At 39.0% G+C, this 20,680-nt stretch overlaps 1 protein-coding gene across 6 annotated transcripts in view; it reads left to right on the forward strand.

Moving 5' to 3' along the window:
* pparg (peroxisome proliferator-activated receptor gamma) overlaps window positions 1-18,876 on the forward strand; it is a 41,912-nt gene extending 23,036 nt beyond the window's left edge. For all 6 annotated transcript variants that reach the window (XM_085406775.1, XM_085406773.1, XM_085406772.1 and 3 more), the window contains exons 3-10: window positions 163-329; window positions 3,152-3,290; window positions 9,131-9,330; window positions 12,303-12,423; window positions 13,097-13,290; window positions 13,558-13,801; window positions 16,318-16,926; window positions 17,913-18,876. In XM_085406775.1, the coding sequence (XP_085262901.1) occupies window positions 163-329; window positions 3,152-3,290; window positions 9,131-9,330; window positions 12,303-12,423; window positions 13,097-13,290; window positions 13,558-13,801; window positions 16,318-16,565 (1,313 nt within the window). In that variant the 3' untranslated portion in view covers window positions 16,566-16,926; window positions 17,913-18,876. The remainder of the gene's footprint in view (window positions 1-162; window positions 330-3,151; window positions 3,291-9,130; window positions 9,331-12,302; window positions 12,424-13,096; window positions 13,291-13,557; window positions 13,802-16,317; window positions 16,927-17,912) is intronic.
* The last annotated feature ends 1,804 nt before the right edge of the window (window positions 18,877-20,680 follow it).

Raw genomic sequence — 20,680 nt, forward strand, 5'->3', positions numbered from 1 at the left:
GAGTAACTATTAAAGGCAGTTATGGGTAACAGGATGCAGATTTATAGAAGCAAGGTTTAAGCAACCGAGTGCTGAACTTTTAAATGGATGTAAGAGGTGAAGTTTGAATTTTGTGTGCTTTCTGTCTGTCTTCCTTTCTGCGTGATGGTGTTTCTTGATCAGATTCCATCAAGCTGGAGCCCGAGTCACCTCCACAGTACTCAGATATTCCCGTGCTATCCAAGCTCCCAGACGATACGTCGGCGGCAGTGCTAAACATCGAGTGCCGCGTGTGTGGGGACAAAGCGTCAGGGTTTCACTATGGCGTCCACGCCTGTGAGGGCTGCAAGGTAAGGCTGAACGATCTCACAAGGGAAGATGAAAATGCCGATGAGCGTAGAAACATTTCAGATCGTCTCGTAATCTCTTCGTTAAATTCCTGTTTTTTGTTATGTCCAGGTAACGGTTTAAAACCTCTAAATATACAACGTGTTCTTAGAACAAAAACAATCTTCACTGAGGTTTGTCATTGGTTACAATTTTACTAAACTGCACACAGCGGTTGATACGATTCATGTTTAAGTCAATTTGTGGATCAGTCGATACATTTTAAGCAGCACTCTGTCTTTGCTCAGTTTTAGAGAGGATTTTTTTAAATGGTTTTCAATCATCACAGAAATGATTCATGTGTTAAATCATGATTCATATCAGTACAGAGTGCGTTAAGTCTTTTTCTTAACAAGTAATGCTCAGATGATTATAAATCAGCAGTCATACTACTTTCAAGTCGTGTCAGGAAATGGTAATGGGTGTAACAATTTCTACTGCAGCTCTTTTCTCTCTCTGCCACTCTTTTTCTGTCACTGTGTGTCACCCGTCGGTGAAACTTGTTGGTGGAATAAATAATTCTATAATGCATGGAGAGAAATGTGCTTTTTTTTTCATCTTTTTGATGTCTGCCACTCTAACCACAAGCCCCATACATTTTCCACTCAGCGAGGGCTCAAGATAGGCGTGTGCTTCTTCAGACAGCCACCCATTTAAACTCTCTGTCTGTTTGTCTGTCTGTATAGAGTATAAATAACTAATAGAGTGTGGGTGAAGTTTCAGAAATATTTCCATTTTCTTTGAAATATTGACACATTACAGAAACATGAACATTTTTCTCCAAACACATATGAGATGGATTTTTCAGAATCGGCAGACCTGTCTGTGCATCTTTTGGTTTAGATCCAAGAAGCGTTTGCACGTCTGAAATCAAACTAATTTGAAAAGAAACCTTCACTCTGGCGCTTTCACAGAAAAAAGAAACTGAAATGCAGCAGCTTGTTACTGAGTAGTATGATTCAACTAGTATGATTCAAAGTGCAATACAAGAGGCCTACTATATATTGCTTACTTACTAGGAAAAGTCCAGCTGAAATATTTTGTAGTTTTGTAGGAAATAAAAATTTTGTGCTGTTTTCTGCCTAATATCATTTATTTATCTTTGTTAAAGAGTGTAATTATAAAACAGCCCACACTACAGCCCGCGCCACACTGGTTGTGTGGCTCATTTATGCTGGTTTAATAGTTTTCCATTTTAATAGGTGACTTATTCCTTGTTCATTACGATTAACTTCATTTCAGGCTGACATCACATGTAGTAAACACAAGCTACCAAGCCAAATTTAGTCTTAGTGAGGTTTTGCCTCCACGGGTAGCAGAGTCTATTTTCTATAGACATGTTCGTCTCTATTCTTACACACACAGTACACAGTACAGTGCTTACTGTTACAAGGCCACTGATACCACTCAGTGGCCTCGGTGCCCTCATCGCTCGTCAAGGTGAAGCTACGAAGCTTCCAAGGAGTGAACAGCTTCATGTGAATACAGACCGTGAAATATTCATGTGAAACTTACAGACCCGCATATCTGTTTCATGACAGTTATTGATGGATTTATAATCCAAATGACTAAATTCAAAGGGTGAATGTGTCCTTATGAACACAAGAAAATAGTCATGCCATATTCATTCAGTATGAAATACTGTGTAAGAAAAAGGGCTGATCAAAGAAGGGGGCCTTTTTTCAAAATAAGAGTTTTCACTAATTCGTGGACTCACTTTGTTTGCCTGCCTCACAAACGTCCTTCCAGTGGATCGTAACCGTGGATTTGTTTTTGGTTGGCTTAAACCCTACCACCCTAGAAGAATGAACAGAGCCGCAAGCTACGCATGATTTATTCAAACGATCAGCTTTTCTTATAAAATTTGGACTCGTACTGAACGACATAATGCTGACAGTATATTTTTTGGCAGCTTGCATTGTAAAAACAATCAAAAAGAACACGACCACTGACAGTCACCTTGAACTCCACCACAGTGTTAAAACAGAAGCTCTTTGACACTGTTGCGGAACAAGGGTCTCTGTTTTTCTGCCGCCATAAGCTGTCACTCTGTTCCGTCAGGGGCTGAATGAAGGTGAGGGAGAGTAGTTATTGTTCTGCTGATGTCTCAGGGGAGACTCACAAGAAGAGGGGGGTCAGCCAAGCAGGCAAACACTTAATTGTTTTAAAACAGAAAACATTCTTTATTGAGGTGGAGTCTTGACCCCTTTTAACTTCCTTCTTCTATAAATAACCTACGATTAAAAAAGAAACATCTGTGGATTGTAGGAATGTAGATGCTTATTTGAAAAGCCTGATGTCAGTTTTTATTCTCACTGAAAATTCGCCTTTCAGAAATTTGCAGCCCATAGGATTTTTTCTCCTTTTACACTGCTCAGGGTGTAGGAATGTATACTATAAGTCTGACCATGGCTACACATTAATAGGTGAGATAAGCTTCTTTGGTCCTAAGGTTGAAGACATAATGTGTAAATTTGCACAGTTAACTTTTGAATAGACTTGTTGGCCCAATGATTGGCTTCCATACAGATTAGAAAGAGCCAGGTGTCTTATCAGTATTTCTCAGTCAGTAGACACTGCGTTGAGCTACTTTTCCAGCAATTAACTTGATTCAGAATTTGAATTATTAAATGAAATGTTAAAACTTTTTTATGCCCCTCAATCCTTTTTGATGAAGGGATAAAAATATGCATTAGAATAGGGCTTATTTGAAAAAGAGTAGGCAGAGCAACCATAAGGACTGAAGTCACTACGTGTGTACTAATCGTATTCCTCTTTTTCACAGGGTTTCTTCAGACGCACCATCAGGTTAAAGCTGGTGTACGATCACTGTGATCTTCACTGTCGAATTCACAAGAAGTCGCGTAACAAATGCCAATACTGTCGCTTCCAGAAGTGCCTCAACGTCGGGATGTCACACAACGGTAAGCCGGTGGCATTCATACACACATTTTCATGACAGTCTGCACACAGTCAGAGCACACCTGGGTCGTATTTTTCATTAAACTCAAATATGAACTAAAAAAAAAGTTGAAGCTTCTGTGCATTCAATCTTTTTTTCATTTTCACATCCATCCCTCAGACAGGAATGAAACCCCCTATTTATATGTCTATAAATAAGCAGATGTAGGTAAAAAGACTGATTCTTCTTTGAAATTGAGGTTCAGGAAGCGCCTCTTCTCGGACTGAGTACTTATGCCCTTTGAGAGCCGCAGATGCGTGTTGACCACACTGCTTCCAATTTAGCCTTTGAGGTGTCATAGTAATGTGTGCAGAAATCTATATCACTGTCTTAGATGTTGCCAATTCTTTCATCTGTGGTCTTTGGCCATTGTTGCAAATCTTGGTTCATGTTTTAGTTCCCATCATTCGCGCAGTGTGTACCCGCCACCCCCCAGCTGATTCATATCACAGTAGAAATTCAAAGATGAGATTCTGGTGTATAGCTAACTATAACGCCTATCAAAAGTTCTAAATTTTGACCTGCCTTTGTGCTTTATTCAACAAAGGCCTGATAGTGACAGACATGATAGGTGTGAGTAGCACACCTATCAGAGGCATGCTACTCACAGCCTGACTGTTTTCACTGCATATCATCAAAAATGTGTTATAGCAATTCTGTCAGCGTTGCTGCTGTTTGAATGTGTGAAAAGTTGCCAGCTTCGGTTTTATTCGCACAAGCATTTGGCTGATTGTGTGCACTAAGTTTGTACATCAGCCACGTGAGTGGGTCTTTTTTAAAAGAGTTTTTAAGTTTTTAAAAACTGCATGTACAATTTAGAAAAAAATTAAAACACACATATGTTTGCCTTTCATGTACCAGACATTTGTACGTAGAGCTTTTTACTGAGATACAAGTAAACAGCTCTTAGATGACCTCACCATTTGCAAACTACTCCACAGAAGTACAATATGCAGAGAAACCGTCTACTTCAAAAGAAAAAAAATCTCTTCTTTCATCCGTCGCTTTAGAATAGTTTTGTTTTGTTAGCTTTTGTTGTCCAGTCAGGAGCATCAACAAGCACACCTGACTCCACCTCCTCAGCTGTGTTTCATTATGAACCTCGTGAGTAAATAAGTATACTCTGGCTATGTTTGATTGATGTCTTCCTGATTCTCCTGTTATATTTGTTGCACCTGTTAGGGTTGGACACGTTATGGCTCTTTCCCTCCTCGGCGCACTTGTAGCATACTCACTTCGGTGAGGTCGTAAAATTAAAATAACTCTGCAAATCATGACAAGTCAGAAAGCCCTGCTTCCCACAAAGATCGCTTCCCCATTTGCACTGAAAAAAGTGTGTGGGTTATGTAATTTATAATAAATAGTGAGCATGCATTAGCCATTATTTTGGTGGCTGTAACACCACCAAAATAATATCTTTCCTGTCGATTGCAAACACAGATTTGAGCACTCTGATGAGGTAGGTTTGCCTGTTGCACAACCACTGGTTTAAAAAAAAAAAGAAGCAATGACAGCGACAGGAAATTCTCTCATACATTAGTGGAAGTGTGGCTACACTGAACTCTGTGGTCAAGTGGGCAAGAAGTTGACAGAACAGGAAATAACAAAAGCATGATGGTAAATTATACAACTTTTATCAAACACTGATGTTGTTGCTGCCCTGTCATTGGCCTTGCACTTGCTGAAGCTTACCATTTTTGTATTTGGCCATATTGCTCTAGAAACAAGCAGAATTCCCCCTTTCAAAGCAAACAAGGTGATCTTTGAAGAGCTCCGAATAATCCTGCTTCTCAGGTAAATTAATGGGGGCTGCACTTAAGACTTAATTAGACAAACCACTGAAAACACTGGCATGCTTGCACGGTATCGTTGTGCTGCATCCAGAAGAAGTCTTTTTTTCCCCCTACTTGACAGCTTGTAATTGCAGCGTGTTAAAAACAGTATGACACTGTAATGGAGACCAGGAGCTCAAAACCTTCTGAATGATTGATACTGGAATCACTTAAGTATTTTTTAAGTGGCACTTTTTTTAAGGGGCAGTTGGACTGGAAGGTGAATGAACACAGAGGAGATGGCCATCTACCAGAGTTGAAAAGAAAGCCTTAATCAGAACTGTTCACAACTTAAATTCTGTTGTATAGTGCATTAAAAGAGTGTGTCTATATATATATATACATATATATGTTAACAGTACTCAGTGTTTCTTTAACAGGATGTAAGAAAAAGCAACTCAGTCACCTGCTTACGAGGCCCAGGGACAAACCAAAGTAACATACCGGGGGAGTTTAGTCATTTCTTATATGTGTAGTCATTTAAAGCATATGTAAACAGACTGCTTTGGATAGTTGGATAGTTCTTCATTTGGTTTTGTTACAAACTTAAGCCATTCCAGATAAAAAGGAAACTAGCTGCATTTAGTGGTTTTGTTAGTTCTGCTCTAATAGTAAATATTAAAAAGTTGATGAATAAATTTTATTACAGCCTGATGCCTCTTTGGTGTCAGGAGTCTTGACTCTGAAGAGTGAGGTGAATATTAAAAGGTGGGGGGGGGGGGGAAAGAATGATTTTAATGATGGATGATGGTGGAGGTGCCACAGCTTACTTAGCCAGTGGGCTAGAGCAGGAGGCAATCCTGACCATAGACTGCATATGTGGGCAGATGCAACCTAAATAGTGAGAAATGGCATATTTTACCAAGACTGAGGCCATAGCTTGATTATTTGCTACCTTGGGCAGGCCATCTTGGGGTTTGTCCAGTCTGTCAGACATAGCAGCTTACCTCCACCAAATAAGTTCCCCAGTTCAGCCATTGCCCATCATAAATACACCGATTGTAAGAACAGGAACAGGTTTAAGTCATCCCTTGAAAGAAGCTCACCTGGTAACTCATATATATTAGTCTGGTAACTGTTACATGTTAGTCATTTGTAACTGTGCTGCCCACTGTCCTAAAGCTTTGCCCCTGTGATGAGTAAAAGCCAAATTATCTGCTGTGTTTTTTTTCTAGGTAGGCATAGAGAGGTGGGGACAGATTTTATATCCAAACTTCTACAACAGGTTTATCACCTACTAGGTTTACATACCACCTCTAATCAAAGCGTTACAGCATGACCCCGAGGAAGATGCTGCACAAATTTGACAATGGTTCAGTAATTCAATTCATCACTGAAAACACTGGCATAGGTGCGTGGCATCTGTGTGCTGGATTCAGAGGCTGAGGAAACAAGCTTTTCCTACTTGGCAGCTTGTAACTGTAGTTTATTGAAAACAACATCACATTAACGCAGATGTGATCTTATCTCTAAGAGTTTGGTGTCAGAGTAATTATACATTACAATCTCACAGTTTCATGACCAAAAGGTTCTTAATTCAAGCTTTTTTTTTTTAAACCATGTCTCCTTTATCTAACTAATGACCTTATTGCTGGTGCCGGTTAGCACGAAAGGTTTTGTCAATCATCATGGCAAAAGTCGGCTGGACTCGTTGTCACATTTTAATCTTAGAAGTGACTTAAATTCAACAACATTATGAGCATCTGCTATCAATAGATATATGTTTTTTTCTACTTTGCTGTTGCTTATCTCTGCGTCTTTCTCTCTACCTCCACCTTTTCTGATATCACTCTGGTGTAATAGGTATAGCTGGAGTTGTGTGGGTTTTTGTTTAATCAATGATTGACTTGCGTTGAACTGATTTCTCCAGTTTGCTGTGTCACTGCCGTGGGCGCGGTGCCCGGTGGTAGAGCCACTTTAGTTTGTATGCATTTGCTTAGGGTGTGCAGTCAGCATTACATAATCACGTACACACTGCAGTAAATTCAGAGCTGGGAATGAAATGGAAATAAGGAATAATGACTTCCACTAACAGAAAAAGAATGGTCACACCTTGGTGTCAGATTTCTTAGAAGAAGAAAAAAAAGACATCCACATCAGCCATGTTACAACCACAGTGCTGCTTTCATGTACACGCAGCAGGGCAAGGGAAGCATTCACTTGAATGCTGGTAGATAGATGTGCCGTTACCTCCTGCTTTCAGCCGCCAGTGGACCATTTATTTCTGTGGGGGTTCACAAGTCACATCTTGCAGGGTTTTTGTCTTTTTTTTATGTGTTGTTTTTATTTTGTTTCTAATTTTACAAAACATGGGTTGCATTTTATATTCATTGACAGATATCAGACCTTACTGCTTTACAAAGTTACAAAGTCTAAAACTGACACGTAGTATTCAGAGAAATTGTCAGCTTGTAAAACATTTTGTCACATTCAGCATAAAATAGAGGCTGACTATAAAATTTGAAAAGTGCAATGCAACTCTAGTAATATAAGATAATTTTATACAGGTATATTTTTGATCAAATGAAATATAATCAATATATTTAGTTAAGGGGCATAAAATACACATAATTTTATCAGGAGGTAAATAATTTTGCATTCTGTGAAAATTACATTAATGCAATGAAAGCTGTTACATTTCAGGTCTGTTTTTATTTTATTTTATTTTATTTAACCTTTTTTTATACAGGTAGTCCCACTGAGACTCAATACTTCATTTACAAGAGAATATATTTATCTCAGCTGAATCCTAAAATAAATACCTATTCAACAAACGACTCATCTTTCGGTGAGCTGTGAAAACATCGGTCCGTACACAATATCAGAGTCAACAAAATGTTCTAATTGCCTCATAAGACACACCTCAAAAATCACAGCAGAATCATTTGTCATCTTTTGATGCCACTGGATTTTCCCTTTCATTGAAGAAGCCATGAGTCATATGACTCATGTGACTTTTTAACATTCAGAAATCTTTGAGTTATTAGAGCAACTCGGACAAGTTTTCCATTACTTAAACTCCAAGCTTGAAATATTGTGACATCGCAACGGTTTAAAGAGTAGTTACCTAACATTGGCGTTGTTGCATATCAGGTAAAAGAAACACGTCCCCTGTCTCAAATGAAATGTCCCACATTTACATTTCATTCTTTGTTCACTGGGGTTTGTAGTGCTTCAGTGTGCCGTAAAATCTTGTGTGTTTGCTCTAGATGGGTAATTCTGTTGACATTAGCTGTTCAATTTGATTCATTGCTCATTGATCAAATATTAAAGATGTGATAAAGAAATTAAACATTCTAACAGAAGGTAAATGGGGTGATGAAAAAGGTATTTAAAGCCTTTACTTAAGCAGATATTGTACTCCAGTGACTTCAATATAAGTATAAAAAATTACCAGCTTTTAATAAAGTCAATTTTTAAAATTTTTCATTTACTTACGTAGAATATTGTTTATCAACTGGTCTGAAATAACAGGGAATGGATTTCAATCACAAGACAGATTTATTTTTGTGTATGCTAATCCATCACATGTAGTCACTTCCAAAAATGACCTTTTTGAGCGGGAAAAGGCTGGGATTCATTCATGTGTACATGGCTACACATGAATGAGCATATTGTACTTGATGTTACAATCTGATACACAAATAAATAGTGTTTTACTTCTGTTAAAGCTAGTTTACTAAAGGAAAAATGTAGTTTAGAAATATTTTTTAGGGTTCCCCATGTTCTTTGAATTCATTATTCAACTTTTCAGCCTAACTTGTGTTTTGTAGAAGTGAAGTAGCACATGGTAACACGTGGTTTGAGGTCGAAATGTCTGTCAAAATGGTATTAATTCAAACTGGGACTTTTGAGGTCGCGTGACTCCAATAAATTGACTCAGGCTTCAGGTTTTGCGTATTTGCTGTGCACATGTGATTATGTCTGTTTTTCATGGTTCACCAGAGTGTTCTTCTGTTTCCTTTCCCAGCTATTCGTTTTGGCCGAATGCCTCAGGCAGAGAAGGAAAAACTGCTAGCCGAGTTCTCATCTGACATGGAGCACATGCACCCGGAGGCAGCAGATCTGAGGGCTCTGGCCCGGCATTTGTACGAGGCCTATCTGAAATACTTCCCTCTCACCAAGGCCAAGGCCAGGGCCATCCTCTCTGGGAAGACCGGAGACAACGTGGTAAGCAGCACTCTCTAAATTCTCATTTGCTTTGATTCGGATGCGTACAAAATCAGCAGACAGATAGCGCTCAACATTGGCATTCTCAGGACAGAAAATAGATCAGAAAAAAACTGTATATGAGCACTGCTGCTTAATATTAGACCAGCATTTGAACTGATAAGATATTTGCAGGTGTGCATGTGGTTTCACTTGTCTTTGCATTCCAGGGATATATCAACCATCTACATATACTGAACGTTCTCAACTCGCTGATGAGAGCTACTGAGCCAGTTTCTCTTTCCTGTTTGCTTTTTCTCCACTAAGAACGACATCTACAGCACAAATTTGACCTATATATATTTTTTATATCTCCCATTCTGGAAACTATCACAAGCAAGGATGACATTAAACAGAGTCAAGATCATACTGAACAGGCCAGGGTGAAAAATCCATAACTTCATGCAGTATTTTACCAAAATTCAGAAGTAGGACATAGAAAAAGCCTTACTGCTTTAAATTTAGTTAGAATTGTTATTAATACTACACCATTAATATGATTTAAACTCTAAGTATTTTAAACCTTTTACTCAGCACGTCTTTTAACATTTGTCAGCATAAATTCCTGTGAGCACGCTCAGTTTTGACTCAGATGACGCGATTTAGGCTGTTGCTGCTGTGTTAACTCAAAAAGTGGATGGACTGGTTTCAACATGTCTTGGCTGTTAGAAAATATCTCAGGTTACAATGGTCAAACTACAGAACAGGGTGGTGTTGCTTTTAGCAGTCTTTTCTTTTACAGCCGTGGCTTCGACAGTCCTGCTTAAAACATCAAATGATTTCATAAAGACATTTGGAAATTTAGAAAAGTTGAATGGAAGAAGCTATTTAGAGTTTAGAGTTTTCCAAAGAGACCTAATCAAACAGCATGCAAGCAGAACATAAAATAGATCTCAAGTGAATATTTTTATCCACTTTGCATTATTTTATTTTTGCTTTTAATTCATCAGCTTTCTCCCTTTTTTCTCCTTATGATGCCGCTATTCCTATATGTGAAGTTGCTTTGTCTGTGTATTATTCATATAGTAGTACTAGTAATATTACATTGAGTGTGGCAACTACATTTCTTTAATCAGACATACATATGTGATCTGAAGATTATGGAGTTGGTTTGATATCAGATAGTACCGTCAGCCTGTTACGCTGTGTTTGCATTATCATTCATTGTTCCAACTGTAAGTAGTTTCAGTTGGGGATTTGATTTTAGTCTCTCCAACCAATCAGCAGAGACCAACATATCTGCAAGAATCCAATGTAATTTTAAGTTGACATTGATGCATAGCCATGTCATCATACTGGTTTTGCTGGGCTTTAAGGAGTGGAGCGGAAAAAATTAAAAAGCAAATTCTACTGGTACATGCATATGCTCTACGTGTGTACCAGTAACCATTGTTCCTTCTTCTTCTTTTTCTTGGTACTGATGCTGTTTGACTAATACGCCCATGGTGCACACTGGACAGTTTGTTTTAACCGATAAAAACACAGGATCGTGTCACAAGATGTGAGATGAGTCACTGGAGGTCAAAAATTCAATTGTCTGTTTCCAGACAAATGACGGTTAATTATTGAGAATATGAAAAACATGCTTAAAAACTATCAGCATGAAGATATTTCCAGTATTTGTGAATGTGTATGTTTTTGTAGGCTTTTCTGTGAAACCTGATCACTTCATCTTCTTTGATTTTTTTCCCTCACAGAATAAAAAAGTGGATTAAAAACTTTGAGCGTATTATATTCTTAAAATGTAGAAGGAGATTCTTAGTTTTTGGTTTTTTACTCGTGTTCTCGGATAACTCTCAGCTCAAGGTTGCGCCGCATCTCTTTCGTCTGCTTGTTATGACTGTTCATCGTGGTGATTGCAGCCAAATAGCACCAAATCATCTCTTTGTTTGAGGGACTGCTTGGTTATTTACTAAACCAAAGCAATCCTCCTAAAACAAATTGGGAGTCAATGATTTTAACTTTCGTAGAATATTTACATTTTTTAACAAGCAGAACCTTGATATGAGTTGATGCGTAATCAGTGTTTAACTGCACCGGAACTCCAGACACACCATGTGCGATAAAGGAAGCGATTTTTTTCCTTAACCTTGGAAAACCATCATTGTTTTGCTCAATTATTTTGGAATCGGAGCTACAATGTCTCTGTGCAAGATACCTATTATTTTACCTTGTTGTATGAGTGCTTCAGATAAAATGGAGGTTTGATTTCTTTGTTATACATAATGTTCACACAAGTTCAATTTAGCTTCCAACAAAGCTACCCAGTATAGTGTTTTTTTCTTTTTGCACATTTAATAATGTTGCTAGTGGCAAATGCTAAAACGTAGCATTACAGTCGCACAAATAGATTAAAGGTATTTTTATATAGACTATATTTGTTTAGCCTATATGTTTATAGCAGAAATCCTGAGTGTGTTGAAAGAAATTTTATGAAAGCTGGCACTTATAAGAAAATGGAGGCGCTCGTTGTGCTTGCGCTGAACAACATACATACAATTGCTGTGTAAAGACAAAACTAACAAACAGATTCCTGCACAGTGAGCACATAAAGACATTTCACTCCCCCCACTCAGTTTCATTCACTCACGCAGGAAATGGGTTGTTCATTTCACAACTTCTAGAGAATTTCCTGCTTTAATTCCCTCTATTCCCACTACAATAATGATTTATGTGTGTGAATAGCAGCATTCATGTTTCAGGCCAGTGCATGTTAGTTTTACTAAAGTAAGCGTAAGTTTGCTCAGATACCTGGAAATGATGTTTTTTTTCTGTGTCGGCCTGCAGCTGAGACTTTCTTTATTTGCCTCATCATACAGATGAGACTAAATGTCCTCAGAAGACCTATAATCAACTTAATTTTTTCTCTTTTTCTTTTCTTTTTTCCTTTTCTTCTGCCTTCTCCCAAAATTTTCCTTGCACTCTACCTGTAGCCTTTTGTCATCCACGACTTGAAGTCTCTAATGGAAGGAGAGCAGTTCATTAATTGTAAGCAGATACCAGTCCCAGAGCACCAGCAGCACCAGACCTCCGCTCTTCCACCTGTACACGGAGGTGGGTAGTATCAAATTACTCTGTTAAAGAACACCTTTTGTTGCAATGTCCAAAACATGTTGTTTGTCTGTTATTGTTCTGTTTAGTTTTAGGAATGCAATTAGCTACAGCAATGCAGAAGATATTGTTCCTATTATTCCACATTAAAAAAATTTTTTACATTGGAATTAATAGTAATAGCAATTCAAAATATACAAAACAAAGGCTGAAACTCAGACAAGCTCCTTAAAATGAAAATCCCAACTATTCAAACTTCTTCATTTACCAGTTTCACCCAGTGTTGTCAATGTTTGTTTGTTTTTTCACATAATCAAGATAATTATTAAAGCACACATATTAACCCCAATTCATTGCATTAGTTTTTCTGGGGAGAAAAGTGCAGTTTTTACATTTTTCAAGTCCAGTTTTACTGGTGCTGATAAATTATGTTACCTATTCTCAATGGTACCACTGTATCTTCTGTCATATTCTCTTCATCGGTCGATAATTGTATTGTTATTTTCTAAAAGTCTTGCAGAAAAATGGAGATGGATGAGGATCGAGAGATCTAGAAAGACACAAAATTCAGCAATTATCTGTTAACTCTTTGTTATTTTTAGCTTCTTATATAGTTAGCTTCTCTGTTTTTCTTGTACTCCTCCAACTAAATTAAGTACCTTCTCTCACATATCAGGCTACACGGAAACGCACCCACTGTCAGAGAGTGAGGTTATGAGAATGGCAGTCTTCGGTGGACAGGGAGAAGCAGACACTGTGGAGCTGCGTTTCTTCCAGAGCTGTCAGTCTCGTTCAGCAGAAGCAGTGAGAGAAGTGACAGAGTTTGCCAAAAGTATCCCTGGATTTGTCGATTTGGATCTAAATGATCAGGTGAGATTCATCAGTGGTTCATCCGTTCGGTCCTGATTGTTGTGGAAGATTTTTTCTGTTCTAAAACAACTTTAAAATAAACAGTTTTGGACAATTTCAATTCAGAAAATGATCAACGTAAATAAGTCGACATAATGGTTAGCGAAGCTCATTGCTGCTTGCAGTTCTAGATTTTGAATGAAAATGAAGTTACGACCCGACTATCATTTCTACTAAACTAAAGATCTTGCCAGATTTTGATACAGTCATTGTGTTCTTTATTTTCAGGTTACTTTGCTGAAGTATGGTGTGATTGAGGTTTTGATCATCATGATGTCGCCTCTGATGAACAAAGATGGGACCCTCATCTCCTATGGACAGATTTTTATGACGCGGGAGTTCCTCAAGAGTCTCAGGAAACCTTTCTGTCAAATGATGGAACCAAAGTTTGAATTCTCCGTCAAGTTTAACACGCTGGAGCTGGACGACAGCGACATGGCCCTGTTTCTGGCTGTTATCATTCTCAGTGGGGGTGAGTGTTTTTATTATTGTTTGTTTTACTATCTGCCCCCAGTTCACCTCTCCTGACCTTCGGAGGAGGAATCTGGATATGTGAATGGTTTGGAGCACTTCTCTTAAACCTCCTAAAACACTCACAGATTCATTGCGTCCACTGTTGGACGTTTAGAGTTCAGATTTGATTATGAGTATATCAGCACTTTATTGGTGCTGATATACTCATAAAAGAAAGCGTCTGCAGGTATACAGACATGATTAACATGGCATCTGTTGCACTGATGTGTTGAATGAACCGTTTTTCCATATATGGCAAGAGCATGATTGCATACATAAGATTAGCCTGGGGGCGGCTAATGGTGTCGACAGATTTTATTGACAGTTAAAATCTCGCCTCAGGTTCTCGTTCAAGAATAAATAACCCTTGCTGACCACATCGACCCAAGTAATTTGTCATCCAGATTTTATTATCATTGCAAGCTATTGCTAACATTACAGCAAGCGATTGCACCACACCATTTTAGTCTGGAAATGCAACCACATGAGATCACTCACATTGCTCCCTCTGGCCTAATATTTCTAATAATTGTTTTCTGTATGTGCACGATGAAACAATTTCAAAATTGGCTTAGATTTTAAAACGTCTGTAGTCTGAGTTTAGACTTTGAGTTAACAGGACTGACACCATTATCGGTTAATATCTGTCTATTAAAGTGATGCTGCACACAGCTTAACCTTGCTTTGCGTAACAGCTGGAAGCAGGGAGAAATAGCTGTTCTGGCAGTGTTCCTTATTGAGGTAATCATGGCTGGCTACACAGTGAGAGGGATTGTGAAAATGTAATCAGTGGAAGCTATTGCATGTGTGCAACCCCCCGAAAAAAAAGAAAAAAGGGAAAAAAAAGCACAACAGCATGTAGCAATACGTTAAGTGTATGTAGAAAAATTGTCTTTAACACATGCAGAAAACCCATCAAAGATCAGCCAGCACCGAGAGTAGCTGCAGTGCACAGTTCAGTGTTTTTAACACATGGTTGACTCCACTACAAATCTTGGTCACATTGGGTGGTGCAGCGCAGTGGTTCTAACTGTTGCCTCACGGGAAGAAGGTAGTCATTTGAACCTCTTGGTCACCCTGGGCCTCTCTGTGTGGAGGGTTCCCTGTACAAGTTTCCTCCCATAGCCCAAAAACATGCATGCTAGGTTAACTGGTGAGTCCAAACTGGTCGTAAATGTTCATGTCAGAGCGTCTGATTGGCACAAGTAATAGTTGTGCCAATCAGACGCTTACTAAGCCTTACAAGCCTTACTAAGCGTGCGCCACATATGCGTGACATTGCCCCCTTGTTGGTAGCTACAACATGCATACGTGGGTCTGCAAAGTTCTATGTAGCATCTACTAATGCACTACTGTGTCAGCTGCTTAGCACAGTAAGAATACCATGATCACCTACCAATAAAACCACTTGTGCAATCTCATTTTTACGCCTTTCTGTTTCTGTACAGAGCTAAGCTAACCGCTTCCTGTTTCCTTGCCGATATATATTAAACAAATACAACACTGGCGACCCCATTCTCAGCTCAATATTTGGCAAAAATGAAACAAAAATACTTTTTTATTTTAAATATTTAAAAAAAAAAATCATGATTCCAAGGTTATTTCATGTTATCGCTGTGCTTCTGCCAGACAACGTGAATTTAATTTACATCCATGTGTATATAAAGTAACATAGTTAACATAGTTAGCTGCTCCAAGTAAATCCAAGTTATCAGTTCTCTGTGTTTAACACACTATCTCCCGCCAGCCTCGGCCCACTCATAGATGTATTGGATGTTTTTGGGAAGGGAGTCTAGCAGAACGGCAGTAAACGGCAACTGCATCACGTGCAGGGAGATTTACAAACAGCAAGTTGCATGTTGATGACAACATTTTGACTCACTGTATCTTAAAGAGAAAAAAAAGGTGAGGTTTCACTGGCAACCACATGAGCAACTAACAATCACTCAGTCGAGTCGTTTTTATACAGCTTTGACATCTTTTAACAAACATTTTTGTTCTAGTAATATCACAGTAAAGCAAGCAGGGACCTAAGGGTTTAAAATCTAAAATGTTAACAAATCAGACCAGCTTGTGAACACTTGAGCCTCACCCTCTTATGTCAACAGATTCTAACTGCTTAGTCTAGTATTGGTGATTATTATAGTGCTGCTTGATAAAAACCTGACCTTGGATAGCATGATGATTAAAATTAAACGTTTTATTTAAATATTAACCTAAATGACAAATATTATCTCTTGAAATCGAGATAAGTATTCTTAACTTAAACTGAGATGTTTTCTGCCAGTGAATGTGGATAATGTTTAGTTATTTGCACCTCTCCATCCAACGTAAGTTTTAAACTTTAGGTCATTTTCTATCGGTTTTATTTCTCTTCTTATGCCAATTTAAATTTTCATCTACCTGTTTTAATGGATTTTGGATATATTGTGGTCAGTCTCTCATTTATCCTCCTTATCTCTGTAATGTGTCCAGACCGGCCAGGCCTGCTGAATGTGAAGCCCATCGAGCAGCTTCAGGAGACGGTGCTTCATTCACTGGAGTTGCAGCTGAAGCTAAACCATCCAGACTCTCTGCAGCTGTTTGCCAAGCTGCTCCAGAAGATGACAGACCTGCGTCAGATAGTCACCGATCACGTCCATCTCATCCAGCTGCTTAAAAAGACAGAGATAGACATGTGTTTGCACCCGTTGCTGCAGGAGATCATGAAGGACTTGTATTAGAATTCAACAGGAGAAGAGGACACGTACAGAAAGGGGTAAAGAAAAATACAGTGCTGTGCAAAAGTCTTGAGTCACCCTTGATTTAAGAAGTAGGTTAGCAGTTTTATTGAAACATCTAAAAACACACATGGGAACACGTTATATAAATAAAAAACAGAGTGTGTACTTTAAGTAGTTCTCTGGAATAGCTCTCCAGGCTTCTTGAAGGGCATTCAAAGCTCTTCTTTGGATGCTGGCTGCCTTTTGTTCCATTCTCTGTCAACATGATCCCACACTGCTACAGTGATGTTAAGATCAGGGCTCTGGGGGAGAATAGTCCATGATAATGTGGTGATGTTCAATCATGTGTTTTTCTATCCAGGTATGCTTTTTTTTTTTTTTTTTTAAATGACATCAGAAACAGCAGTATGCGACATTACGTGATGGCAGAGCTTCAGTTCATCCTTTGTCATTTTTTTTTTTTTTTTTTTTTTTTAATAAATAGGACAGGGGGAATGAATGAGAGAGAGAGGGGGAGAGAAAGAAAGAAAACCAAAGGGGAGAAGAGACGGTGAGAAGGGGGGGGAAGAGAGAGAAAAAAAAAAAAAAAAACTCCTGGGTCACCTGTATGGAGAAAAAAAACAAAAAAACAAACAAACAAACAAAAACAAACAGAGGAGACAGCAAACAACAAAGAGCAACATAATAATAGAGAAAACAAAGCACCATCACAATAAACTAGCTAGTCATAGATATCAGTATTTACTAAGTAATAAACGATATTGTGCAGCACGCAAGATAGACAGCGCACAGTGTGCTTTGAGGCAGCAGCCAAGAAAGCTTTAGTCCGCGTCTGTGAATACCCATGTGTGCATACCTGTGTGGATCAGCATGCTTGCATTCCAAAGGTTTCTCCATGTAATGATCTGCTAGGGAGTGTGGGGGGGGCCACAGCCCCGTCCTCCAGGGTGTGAAGCGGGTATGGAGGAGATCAAAACTCCAGACATCCAGAGGCCCCCAGAACACAAGAGACCATGGAAGACCAACAGAGGGGCAGCCGTGCCACTGTCCCAGTAAGAGCTGAGGAGAGTCCCAGATGAGGGCTCGCCCAGCAGCCGCGGAGCAGAAGTCAGGGGGAGTTGCAGTGACGCGCCCGTGAGCTCCGCCGGCCCCCAGCTGCGCCTGAGTGACCGAGCCCTAGGCCGAGAGGCCGGGGGCACCCCACCTCCAAAGGGGCCCGAGCGAGCCCCAGGCCCCAGGCCCCGACAAGCGGCCGCCAAGGAGTGAGCCGGTGTGCACCCGGACGCCCACCCCCAGACACAAAGAACCACCAACACACCGACACCTGAGGGAGTCCGCCACCGGCAGGTATGCTTTTACTACATTGGCAGTGTGTTTGGGATCATTGTCATGCTGTAAAATTAAACCATTGCCAATCAAACACTTTCTAGATGCCTTTGTATGGTAGATCAAAATCTGAGCGTAATTCTCTGCGCTCAAAATTCAGTTTTGACAACATCTCCTCCAACACCATTGGCTGAAATGTCGCCCCAAACCATGACAGAGCCTCTGACGTGTTTTAGAGGTGGTTTTAAAGATTCACTGTTGTGCCTCTGTCTTGATCTACAAACTGACAAGGACAATGATTTGAACCAAAAAGTTTAAGTTTGGATTCATCACTCCATTAGACTGGTTGCCTGGATTTCAGTCCGTTTTTTGTGTAACTTTCTCCTTGTTCCCCTTTCTTAAGAAAGTCTTTTTCAATGATGGCCATTTCTGATGAGGCTTCACTGAACAGTAGATGGATCAGCTGAAGGTGCAGATGCATCTCTCAGGTCTTGTGTCAGGTCTTTGCTGGTCTTTTCCTATTTCTTAACATACATTTCATCTGCTGTTTTTTAGGCCTGCCACTTCTTCCTTTGTCCTGCACTTGTTCTGTTTCTTCAAAGTTTTTAAAGACATACTGCACAGTTTGCTGAGATATGCCAAGCTTTCAGCTAACAGCACTCTTGGAATCACTTTGGTGCTGAATTTTATTTTATGCCTGTCAGACTGTCAAACTTACCTTTAGCATTTTTATACATTCAACTAAATAAAGTATGCACTTTTGCAACGGGCTGCTGGTAGCAAAGTGACTAAAGACACATTTTCTTGGTTGTTTGCTAACTTGTCTGTAAAGTAGACAATTGCTTATCCTTACAGTTTGTTGTTTTTTTTTAATCCTCAATAGTAAGTGTTGAACAAACAAAACAAAAACATTCCTCTGAAAAGAACCAGGTATAATGACTGGACTACAAATGAGTGACAAAGCAGTCAATGTCTACAGAAAAACTTGAACTAAAACTAAAGAAATTCAGAAAACCTGGAGAACAATTGCTCAAGACCACTTGACCAAATTACAGGAAACTCTGGCTCCTTCAAAGTAAAATATGGAGAAATGAGAGTGACTGAAGACTTTTGCACAATACCATAAAAGAGAATGAAAAGAGATTGCTTTTAAAATTATGAGTTGAGATTAAGCACTTTGTGCTCTGTGTATGTGTTTTGGTTATAAAGTCATGTAGCCAGACAGACTGACTAACTGAAATTGAGAAAGAGATGAGGAAGACGAGGAAAACAGAATTCAGGGAAAGAAATGCAGAATCTGAGTATTAGATCTTGTCTAGACAGTCTGCATGTGAATAACTTGTGGTGCACAGTCATTTTAGCCTCTGCTGAGCCTGAACCCTCTGCTGAGCAGGGTGCCAACTTAAATATGAAACTACCACCTATTGCACCAAAAGTAGCGTCTGGGACAAACTGAAAGTGAGGGGATTTTCTTACTGGCGAGCTCGAGGGTAAAATTGTGAATGTTCAACACAGCCAGCTTCAAGTGCCTCAAGGAGAAATGTATCACTGTGAATATATGACACCATGTCTCATACAATACAGTATGTGTTGTTCATGTGCAGCTTATCTACACGGTCAATTGCAGCCATCATAAGCAGCACCAGCAGCAGTGTGTACGTGCTTCAATACCTCTGTGAAGACGCACAAATACATGAATGCTTACACACACGCTAAAGCAATGCTCAGACAGTCCTTTTCTGTCTTGGCATCAGGGTGAAGGTGCTATCTCTTTTTAATCAGCTTTAACCAAAAACAGAAATCAGATTATTGCCTTTAACATATTTTAGACGCCTGCAGAAACTGTGAGAAACTGTTGAGCTGACCAAATGCAAATTGCCATGATGATGTTTGCTGTTTGCTGAAAAATAAAAGTGTATGTGCCATATTGTGCCTTCAAGAGTTTATCTTTAGCTGTTTTTTGTTTTGTTTTTTGTGAAGTTAATGTCATTTTAAAAACATTATATATATTATACATATTACATGTATGGTATGACTTTTTTTTAATTGTCAGATACAATTGATTTTTTGGCCTTGGTTTTATTTCAGATTCTGGTTTGAGTTATAATTTTTGCTAAGAAATGATTTTGTATGTGTGGACCAAATCTACTATATCTGATCCATCAAATGTTGTTTGTGCAGACAAAAAGAGTGGACTGATATGTTTGTGGGGAAAACAGAATAAAGAAGATGTAAATAAAATATTTTTTAACTTTTTACTTGAAGCCTGTCTTTTCTTTAAAAGCTGTGGAAGCTTGCTCACACATGTTTCACCAAAAACCATTTTTAAATACTATACTTCCTAAAGGCATTCCAGTCATTCAGACTCTTGGAAATCTGTTTTACAGTCATTACATCAGCTGTTCCTCGGTGTCTATTACCAAACACACACACGCCCTGTTGGAAAGATTGCAACACATGAACTATGTTGCACTGTGCCGGAAGACCAAAGTCTGTGGATACAAATATGAACAGCAAGCAGGGAAGTGGTTTTACTTTTTTAGAGTTCTGGTTTTTTTGGTTCTGTTTTTTTTTCTTTGCTTTTTTTTAGGTGGCATTACATTTTGTCTCTTTGTTTTGACAGACAAGAACAAAACAAAAAAGGTGTGTGTGTGTGTGTGTGTGTCAGGGGGAAACTTATAGAAATTCTTGGAAAAATAGGATTGAGATGGGATCGCGTGCGACAACAAGGTCAAACTCAGGACATCAATTATTAACCCACTCGGACATCAGGTCAACTCGATGCCTGG

The sequence above is a fragment of the Rhamphochromis longiceps genome, linkage group LG5, assembly GCF_057381845.1.
Source record: "Rhamphochromis longiceps isolate RC_006_pf linkage group LG5, R_longiceps_female_GT1.1, whole genome shotgun sequence".
NCBI lineage: Eukaryota > Metazoa > Chordata > Actinopteri > Cichliformes > Cichlidae > Rhamphochromis > Rhamphochromis longiceps.